Here is an 11,104-nt window from a genome sequence, read left to right as displayed (position 1 = left end):
GTGGGGAGGGGGGGTTGGGGTTGGGGGGTGGGGGGTGTCTAGGCTTCCAGTGTATGCCTCAGCTTGCCTCAACTGTCTGCAAACACAACAATGAATTTTTTTTTTAAAAAAAAGAACATTTCTTCGTGTTGTTGGTTTCTGTTTCATTTCCTTCCAGGGCTCACTCCATAGTCCTGTCCCACCCCCAGTAAAAGCAGCCAACTTCACTTCACTGCATCTTGGTCCCCAGCTTCCGTTGTCTGTTTCTGGAGGCAAGGACAAAGGACAAAAAGAAAAGGTTTACATTCCACCGGAGGAAATTCGGATTTTGTTAAATTTACAATACTGACAAGGATAAGCGAGATAAAGCAGATTATATTTTCTTAAAAATTCAAGCAAATTAAGTAATACCTTAAGGGAACAATAGATTCTTCTTACCATCAGTCCCCACCCACCAACTCCAGTAGAAAAGCACTGGATAACAATAATAACGTGAATTTAAATAACATTCAACATCGTGCACTTCAGAGAGGTTTAACAAGACAATGGGCTTCACCAGCAAACCACAACACCAGGTGCTTGGTTAGATGACCAAAATCTTAGTCACAAACTGGTGACACAAACTGGGAAACGAGGTGCTGGATCACAAACTGGGTTTTACCACAATCTGTAGATAAATCACTAGCCAAATTCAGCATTTCTCCTTTTACTCCCAGCAAGGAATAGAGTTCAGTCATATACCTATTTAGTAGACGTGACATGAAATGCACGATTGGTTTTGGGAGCCCAGACTGTTCAATGGTGGCGGTGAAGTGGGGCAGGCGAGTGAGTGAGGTAAGCCAAGGAGAAGCACAAAGCCCCAGTGGGTGCAACAATACTACAATGAAATACAAAGAGGTAAAGCTCCAACTACTCTTTAAACAAAGCTCTCCCGACACTTTTATACCAAACATAAAGCACTCCCCCGCCCCTGCCCCCCGCCCCCCCAAACACTATTCCCATGAAACACTCCCAGGGTAGGGATTGCATAGGGTTATAGGATAAAGCTCCCTCTACACCATCCCCATCAAACACTCCCAGGGCAGGGATAGCACAGAGTTCGATAATAATTGGTTGACTCAAGGGTTGAGAATTCTTAACCATCCTGCCGAAACAGACCTGTGGTGTTTGGGGTGGGCAAAGAGAAATGCTGACAGTGGCAATCAGTTTCAGTGTCCATTAGACATCTAGCTCGCCAAAAGAAAAGCGACCCTTTCTTTGCCAAGGAGGATGGTGGAATTTTAATTTGATTAAAATCTAGAATTAAAAGTTAGCCTAAAGATGATGACGTAACTGTTGTTGATGGTCATAAAAACCCATCTGGTTCTCTAATGCCCTTTAGGGAGGGGTATCTGCCCTCCTTACCTGGTCTGGCCTACACGTGATTCCAGACCCACAGCAACGGGGTTTACTCTTAACTGCCCTTCAGTCAGAGATCTCCATGAACAAATAAAAATTAAATGCAAGTAAAGGGAGGAGCTTCTATTTCAGAACTAAAATTACACAGCTTACCGTGCTTCTGACCTTGTAACCGTGTACTCAAACCACAGGATGTTTGGAATCAGACTTGTGTCCCGTATCAGGAAGAATTCCGAGACTGGCCTGAATCAATGAAAAAAGTGCAGTTAAAGACTTGTTTAAATCACCACTTGGAGATGCCGATGTTAGACTGGGATGTACAAAGTTAAAAAAAAAATCACACAACACCAGGTTGTAGTCCAACAGGTTTAATTGGAAACACCAGCTTTCAGAGTGCTGCTCCGAAACCACCTGGTGAAGGAGCAGCCCTCCGAAAACTGGTGCTTCCAAATAAACCTGTTGGACTATAACGTGGTGTTGTGTGATTTTTAACTTAAATCACCACGGTTAACATTAGTGCAAAGTGCAGCAGAACTGAAGCAGACAGTCCCAATGAAAACTTGCGCCCAAAACATTAACACAGCTTTTGCTTTCAGGTGCTAAAACTGCCAAGATTTTTGAAACAAAATCAAGGTATTTTTCATGGGATCAGTGGTTTCACAATCGAAGGGGTGGAATGTTTGAGGTCAGTAGCATTGAGAAACAGTTTGAACCCAGTCCCTATAAAATTCCCAAAGAAAGAGCTAAACAAAACACATGCTAGTGAAGGATTATGTTTGAAAAATGTTTTTAAATGTTTACATTTCCCAATGTAATCATGATTTCAGAACTGCAACTCTATAATGAAGTACAAATGGCTTAAACTAAAAGTGTTTATTTCCCCCATTTGAATGTGGTGTGTAGGACACTCACCATGAAGCTATCCTAGGGAATAGCGGTGTTAGTACCTCTTGTGTAAAGATAAACCAGATTGCTCCCATGATGGCACCTGCTATAACTCCATATATCACTTGGCTCCAGGAATGGTACATCAAATAGACTCTACAAAAATAAACACACATCTTTAAGAATCATAGATAGAAACATAGAAGATAGGAGCTGGGGTGGGCCATTCGGCCCTTCGAGCCTGCTCTGCTATTCAATACAATTATGGCTGCTCTCCCAACTCAGTGCCCTATTCCCACTTTTTCCCACATCCTTTGATCCCTTCAGCTCTAAGAATATCTCTCTTTCTTGTAAATATTCAACGTTTTAGCCTCAACTATTTTCTGTGGCAGAGAATTCCACAGGCTCCCCACTCTCCTCATCTCAGTCCGAAATGGTCTGCCTTGTATCCTTCAGCCATGACACCTACTTTTGGATTCCTTGGTCATTGGGAATATCCTTCCTGTGTTTACCCTGTCCCATCCTGTTATTCTTTTATAGGTTTACACAACACAAAAGGCGGCCATTCAGCCCATTATACCTGCACTGTCTCTTTCAAACAGCTACACAATTAGTTTCATTGCTTTGCTCTTTCCCCATACCTCTTCAAACCTTACCACATCAACTATTCCTCCAAGTCCTTTGCAAGTTCCTAATGAATTTACTTACACCAGCCTTTCAAGCAGAGCTTTCCAGACGGCGAGGACATGGTTTACAAAAATGTCTCATCGCTGCACCCCACCCCCAATGTTCTGCCATCAAGGACGGTCACATGTGGCAATAACAAAACTTTATCTTGAAGATATCAACAATTCCACAGGCATGAACAACCCTCTAGGGCCTTGGTCTAGGGAGTACCTATCATATATAAAAGCCTCCTGATATTGATACTATCGAATGCATGGATTGCAAGCCACACGTTACTGATAATTGCATATTTTAGAATGCATTGTGGGGGTCTGTCACCCTCCAGACTGCACACGCTGCTACTTAAGCCAAAAGAAATCTTAAGACTAAGGACAGCGAGAACATTGGGAACTCCTGACTGAGAGGCTGACTCTCCACAACTCCTAGCCTGCTCCCTCAGTTAGCAATTAAATTCTGAACGACACAGGGCTGAGCTTACTTCACAATAGACTTTGTGGCCTACAGGAGGTGCTAATACATCATAGCCACAGAATCATACATTGACCACCGTGCGGTTTAAAAGCTTTCCCCATAGAAAATAGTGCAATATCCATCTCACTATGAGCAGCCCCATAAAGAATCTGAAGGAGAAGCAGCATTTACCTACCTACTATATGAGACAAGGAAGGCCACAGCCAGCAGACATATGGATAAAATGTGCCTCCACAACAGATCTAAACATCTAGCATTGTTCGTTTGGTGCATTCTGAGAAAAGGAACAAACATTTATTTTAAATAAATGTTGAAATTCTTCAGCCCAAAGATTTAAAACAGCATGTATTACAGTGGCTTCAACATTGTTAGAAAGCATTCCAAATCACTTCACGTGAGTGCTATTAAGAAAATCTGACTCCAAGTCACGTAAACATGTGTTAGGACTGGTGGCCATCGGCTCAATTAAAAAAAATGAGTTTTGAGGAGGAATTGAATGGAGGAGAGTGAGATAGAGGTTTTATGGTGAGCATTCCAAGGCTGAGGCAGCTGAAAGTAGTAAAGCCATTAAAATCAGGGATGCTCTAAAGGTCAGCATTGGAGGAACACAAATCTTGGAGGGTTGTAGAGCTGTGGTCAGTTACAGAGATAAGTAAAGATGAGTTCATAGAAAGGTTTAAAAACAAGGACAATTTTCTGAAGATCAGGTAGGTCAGTGGGCACAGGCACTGTCCAATCAATCTGAATGTTTTTGACACATCAGGTGAGACTTGGCCCTGACTTCATGACTCCCAGGAACTCTCCTGTATCTCATCCTGGAACCTATGCCACACAGAGGGCAAAGTAAAGCATGTCACCAAACTAACTGCTTACCCCAATCATAACCTTCTAAACCTATTGGTAGAGTACCATATCTAGTGGATGTCACTCACTGTCAACAGGCTTGCTCCCACTCCCACCATCGCCTTATTCCTAGCTGAGGGATGTTAACATGAGGTTAGTTACTCAGCAAAGACCAGAAACCAAAGTTAAGGACCTCTGTGCATTACTCATCAATGCCATTACCAGGATTTACCTGTTAGGCAATGAGCTCCTATCAGGCACTTAGTAAATACTGCAATGACTAATCATTCAGTATTACATTTAAAAAACCTACATATGCATGAGCTTCCTGTCATACTTTCCCATTATAAATTGCTAGACCAACACTTATAATGGAAACTGCTCATGTAAACTCATCATGCAGTAACTTCACTCTCGCCATTAATAATGCAGGAACACTCCAGCTTGCACTGCAAAGTAAAAGGCCTGCTCTCAAAGCAACATCAAGCGACAGCAGGTTTTGTCAGAGTATTCTGTTAAAAACCAAGGACAGAATGCATAAATTTTAAATGGGACCTGAATTATGTTTGCACACAGGGATCCAAACATCTTGCACATTCTGATTGGAGAAGTACACTTAAGAGTTCCGTTGCTGTATATAAAAGCACAGGGTATCACTGTTCATAAATATCAGTGCAGAGGAGGGAGGAAATTCAGTCCATTTAGCTCTCCTTGCCTTAGAAATTTATGCATTCCCTCAGAGTCATACACCATGGAATCAGACCCTTTGGTCCAACTCACCCATGCCGACCATAATCCCAAACTAAATTAGTTGAATTTGCCTGTATTTGGCCCACATTCCCCTAAACCATTCCTAGCGTGTACTTGCCCAAACGTCTTTTAAGTGTTGTAACTGTACCTGCCTCTATCCTCTTAATAAAATCCTCTGAAAGTAAAACACATCGCAGGACAATAATTTCTCAACACCAAGACCAAATAATAGCTGGTATTGGAATTTGTAATACTGGCTGCATCCAAAACACAATGTTAAGACCCATTATTCCCCTCTTGCCATCCAATAGCCTCAAGAGTTGTCAGTTTTTGGCTTCACTCCCCAACTCAGAGCTTATTCCAAAGCACAAATTACTCCCTTGCATCCAGGGGTTATTATGAAGTGCTGCAATGATTTAAGTTAAAACAAAGCAGAGGATTACATTTTTGTTGAATAGATTAGATTAGATTAGATTAGATTACTTAGATTACTTACAGTGTGGAAACAGGCCCTTCAGCCCAACAAGTCCACACCGCCCCGCCGAAGCGTAACCCACCCATACCCCTACATCTACATCTACATTTACCCCTTACCTAATTACCTATTACAGAATATTACAGAAGAGTAGGCCATTTTGGCCCATTCTGCCCCACTGGCACTTTCAAAGAGCTACCTAATTAGTCTGACTTCTCTGTTCTTCCACCATGACCTTTTACATTTACACTTTTACTTTCTAAAGTACTTATCCAATTTCCTTGTAAAGGTTGCTAACGAGTCTACGTCCGCCTTCCCTTCAGGCAGTACATTCCATGCCGCTTTAACTTACTTTGTGAAAAATAATTTTCACCTCCCCTCTGGCTCCACTGGCACTCTGACAATTCGGTTGTCTGGTTACCAACCCTCCCATCAGTGAAAGTTTCTCCCTATTTAATCAATCCCCTATTCTGAATCACTTTATACAAAGGATCTTTGTATTAATACTTACTGTTTCTTAGGTTGTGGGTATTATTGGCAAGACTAACACATGTTGTTCTGAAATGGAATAGCTTGTTCAACCACTTCAGAGGCAGCTAAGGGTCAAACACACTGCTGGGAGTCTGGAGTCATATGCAGGCCAATTGGTTAAGGACAACAGATTTCCTTTCCTAAAGATCAGTAATGGACCAGATAGGTTTTTTTTTTACAACAATCGGTGGTAGATTCATGGTCACCAGTAGCCTTCACTGGACACTCTTCCAAATCTAGATTTTATTAGCTGTATTTAAATTTCACCAGCTCATATGGTAGGCTGTGTACCATGTCCCCAAGGCCCTGGCTTCTGGATTATTAGTCCCATAACAGTACTAGCAGGAGATCATCGCCCCTATTTATAACTTACATGAATGAAGAGTTCAAGTATTTCTAGCCTTCAAACACAGTGTAATAGTGAACCACAAACAGACCCTGGAGTCATACATACCTTAAATAAAGGAAAAGGAGGGAGTAGATGGAAAAGAACCAAATGAACTGGGAATGGCTGGAGGGCATCCCGTACTCTGTAAACAAGTTACTGTGGCCACCTGCAAGAAAGAGCAACATTTACAAATTTTGAAAGAACAGAACCTCCCACATGAGCTGAAAGTTCCTCGTGGGTTAGACAGGTTCATCCATAAGAAACACAAGCAAATCACTCAATAGCTGCAACTCGATATCATTATGGCTGATCTTCTGCTTCAACTTCTCATTCCCATCCATTCCGAGAAATCAATCATTTGTCTTCAGGACAATGTGGGAAGAACCCACCATTCCACAGTGATTGATGGGAACGAGGTACTTAAGGGATCTAACTTGAAAATGCTCAGAAGGTTTGGCAGCAGAGAGAGAGAAACCCAAGATAACATTTCAGGCCCCAATATTTCAATTCTGCATGAAACATTAACGAAGTTTCTCTCTCCACAGATTCTGGGGGACTCTGTCATTATTTCAGCAGTTTTGGTTTTATTTACAGTTTCACAGTACTTTGCTTTTCTGTGGAGGAGTGATGGAAGTATATTCATAATTGCAATCTTTCAGGGATGAATCATCATCTTTTGATGAAAAGGTCAAGTCAATCTGCAATCTCTTCATTCTGATTTTACAGAACCCTCTTCGTCAACACCAGATTCCAGGCAATTATGGAAAAAATACATCCCAGCTGCCAACTGCCTGAGAACACACAGGGCATTCATAGAGCTATCTTTCTCTACTAAACATGAACACAGTGTGTTTAGTGACTTTGATTGGAAATTACGCCATCATGAAATCCCAACCACAGCTATTCTGACCACAAGGAGCAGATTGCTGACAGTACTCTCTATTTACAAAGAGTCAGGAATGTTGTCAGATTAAAGGCAGTCGTCTCCAGCTGCATGCATTATTCCAAGAGGTGACAGACACTCAAGTCCGAAGTGTACTACAGAATTAATCAAAGAAGTATTTACTGCAGCCAACTCCCTGTGCTTGAAGTTTACCAAACTGATTCCTGGGATGGCAGAACTGACATTTGAGGAGATATTGAGTCAGTTAGGATTCTATTCACTGGAGTTTAGAAGAATGAGAGGGGATCTCATAGAAACCAATAAAATTCAGCAGGACTAGACAGGTTAGACGCAGGGAGGATTTTCCCAATAGTGGGGGAATCCACAAGGTGTCATAGTTTAAGGATAAGGGGTAATCCTTTCAGAACTGGGATATGGAGAAAGGTCTACACCCAGAGAGTGGTGAGCTTGTGCAGTTCATTACCACAGGATGTGGTCGGGGCCAAAACATTGTGCGTTTTCAAGGAAGGGCACAATTAAGGTATTGAAGTCGATGATCAGCCACAAACATATTAAATGGTGAGGTGTGTGTGTGTGTGTGTGTGTTGGGGGGGGGGGGGGGGGGGGGGGGGGGTAATGTACTAGCCGACTCCAGCACATATCTTCCATTTTCTATGGAATGTTGTAACATAAACAGCCCATTTGTCAATAGTGCTGAACTTCCATTGGGTTTCTGTTCAGAAAACAGCTTGGCTTTTGTTTTAGGTTCTTTAGCCTTTTATTTTTCAGTTCTAGTCTCTCCCACAACAGCTGGAAGTAATAGCAAACCCAGAGAAATCCAGCATCTCATCATCACATTGCTACTCCTACCACCACTATTGCCAGCATGGTAACAGTACAGCTTCTAAAGAGGTGTGCCAGCCACCTTCCACCAGGAGATTACCAGCACCAAGAAATCTTTACTGCAAGCTAAAATGACATTAGGTAATATCTCAGTAGAGGATTAAATCCTGTTTCATTACCTTGCTAATTTATTTTTACTTGACCAACAAATACAGATTGCAAAAGTTCACAGAATAACTAAAGCAGATGGTAGATAACAGAACAGTCACATCAAACTTTATCAGGGAAATGAGTCTCAGATTAATCCTATTCCAATACCATCTGCACCTCTGGAGGTTCTCTGATCCAATATATATGCTGTTTTTAAACATAATTAAAAACGTGAAAACTGGAAGTACCATAAATCCTGATCTGCAATTTAATCGGGAAAGAGTCATAGAGATGTACAGCACAGAAACAGACCCTTCGGCCCAACCTGTCCATGCCAACCAGATATCCCAATCCAATCTAGTCCCACATGCCAGCACCCGGCCCATATCCCCCCAAACCCTTCCTATTCATATACCCATCCAAATGCCTCTTAAATGTTGCAATTATACCAGCCTCCACCACATCCTCTGGCAGCTCATTCCACACACGTACCACCCTCTATGTGAAAAAGTTGCCCCTTCGGTCTCTTCTTTATCTTTCCTCTCTCACCTTAAACTTATGCCCTCTAGTTCTGGACTCCCCGACCCCAGGGAAAAGACTTTGCCTATTTATCCAATCCATGCCCCTCAGAATTTTGTAAACTTCTATATGATTACCCCTCAGCCTCCGACACTCCAGGGTAAACAGCCCCAGCCTGTTCAGCTTCTCCCTGTAGCACAAATCCTCCAACCCTGGCAACATCCTTGTAAATCTTTTCTGAACCCTTTCAAGTTTCACAACATCCTTCTGATAGGAAAATCAGAATTGCACGCAGTTTTCCAACAGTGGCCTAACCAATGTCCTGTACAGCCGCAACATGACCTCCCAACTCCTGTACTCAATAGTCTGACCAATAAAGGAAAACATACCAAACGCCTTCTTCACTATCCTATCTACCTGCGACTCCACTTTCAAGGAGCTATGAACCTGCACTCCAAGGTCTCTTTGTTCAGCTACACTCCCTAGGACCTTACCATTAAGTCTATAAGTCCTGCTAAGATTTGCTTTCCCAAAATGCAGCACCTCACATTTATCTAAATTAAACTCCATCTGCCACTTCTCAGTCCATTGGCTCATCTGGTCCAGATCCTGTTGTAATCTGAGGTAACCTCCCTCGCTGTCCACTACACCTCCAATTTTGGCGTTAGCTGCAAACTTACTAAGTTTCCAGATGAAAGGGGTAGCCATGGGCTCCCGCATGGACCCCAGCTCTGCCTGTCTCTTTGTCGGCTACATAGAACAGTCCATCTTCCGTAGTTACACCAGCACTACTCCCCACTTCTTCCTCTGCTATACTGATGACTGTATCGGCGCCACCTCGTGCTCCCACGAGGAGGTTGAGCAGTTCATCAGCTTCACCAACACATTCCACCTCAACTTTAAATTCACCTGGACCATCTCTGACACCTCCCTCCCCTTCCTGGACCTCTCCATCTCCATTAATGACAACCGACTCAACACTTTTTTTTTTACAAACACATCGACTCGCACAGATACCTGGATTACACCTCTTCCCATCCTAACTCCTGCAAAAATGCTATCCCATATTCCTAATTTCTCCACCTCCACCGTATCTGCTCCCAGGAGGACTAGTTCCACCAAAGAACACACCAGATGGCCTCCTTCTTTAAGGACCGCAATTTCCCTTCCCACATGGTTAAAGATGCCCTCCAATGCATCTCGTCCATGTCCCGCACTTCCGCCCTCAAACCCCACCCCTCCAACCGCAACAAGGACAGAACCCCCTTGGACCACCCCTTCCACCCTACCAACCTCCACATATATCGCAACATCCTCCACCATTTCCGCCACCTCCAAACAGACCCCACCACCAGGGATATATTTCCCACCCCACTCCTTTCCACTTTCCGCAAAGACAGTTCCCTCAGTGACTACCTGGTCAGGTCCACCCTCCTATCCTGGCACCTTCCTCTGCCACCGCAGGAACTGTAAAACCTGCGCCCACACCTCTTCCCTCACCTCCATCTAAGGCCCTAAAGAAGCCTTCCACATCCAAAGTTTTACCTGCACATCCACCAATATCATTTATTATATCTGTTGCTTCTGATGAGGTCCTTGAAGATGGGCTTATGCCCGAAACATCGATTCTCCTGCTCCTTTGATGCTGCCTGACCTGCTGCGCTTTTCCAGCAACACATTTTTAAGCAGCTACCTGCCAATCTTCCTTCCCACCTATCCACTCTGACATATCACTAGCGTCCCCACCTCCATCCACCTATAACACTCTCAGCTACCTTCTCCCCAGCCTCCCCCCCACCCCCCAATTATCTTTCCTCACTGGAGGCTCCCTGCCTTCATGCCTAATGAAGGGCTTTTGCCCAAAACATCGATTTTCATGCTCCTCAGATGCTGGTTGACCTGCTGTGCTTTTCCAGCACCATTCTAATCTAGATTCTGATCTCCAGCATCTGTAGTCCTCACTTTTGCCATGCAAACTTACTAAGTATACCTCTTATTCTCACATCCAAATCATTTATATAAATGACAAAAAGTAGAGGACCCAGCACCGATCCTTGTGACACTCCACTGGTCACAGGCCTCCAGCCTGAAAAACAACCCTCCACCACCACCCTCTGTCTTCTTCCTTTGAGCCAGATCTGTATTCAAATGGCTACTTCTCCCTGTATTCTGTGAGATCTAACCTGCTAACCTTGTCAAACACCTTACTGAAGTTCATATAGAACATGTCTACCACTCTCCCCTCATCAATCCTCTGTTACTTCTTCAAAAAACTCAATCAAGTTTGAGAGACATGATTTCC

At 43.3% G+C, this 11,104-nt stretch overlaps 1 protein-coding gene across 2 annotated transcripts in view; it reads right to left on the bottom strand.

The window, feature by feature from the left end:
- The window catches only part of dolpp1 (dolichyldiphosphatase 1), a 41,257-nt gene continuing 30,153 nt past the window's right edge, over positions 1-11,104 (bottom strand). For both annotated transcript variants that reach the window (XM_072566021.1, XM_072566020.1), the window contains exons 4-8: positions 6,474-6,573; positions 3,596-3,694; positions 2,290-2,418; positions 1,531-1,620; positions 1-245 (exon numbers count right to left, since the gene is read on the bottom strand). In XM_072566021.1, the coding sequence (XP_072422122.1) occupies positions 209-245; positions 1,531-1,620; positions 2,290-2,418; positions 3,596-3,694; positions 6,474-6,573 (455 nt within the window). In that variant the 3' untranslated portion in view covers positions 1-208. The remainder of the gene's footprint in view (positions 246-1,530; positions 1,621-2,289; positions 2,419-3,595; positions 3,695-6,473; positions 6,574-11,104) is intronic.

Source organism: Chiloscyllium punctatum, chromosome 49, assembly GCF_047496795.1.
Source record: "Chiloscyllium punctatum isolate Juve2018m chromosome 49, sChiPun1.3, whole genome shotgun sequence".
In the NCBI taxonomy this organism is placed as follows: Eukaryota; Metazoa; Chordata; class Chondrichthyes; order Orectolobiformes; family Hemiscylliidae; genus Chiloscyllium; species Chiloscyllium punctatum.
This window is presented reverse-complemented; position numbering and strand designations above follow the sequence as displayed.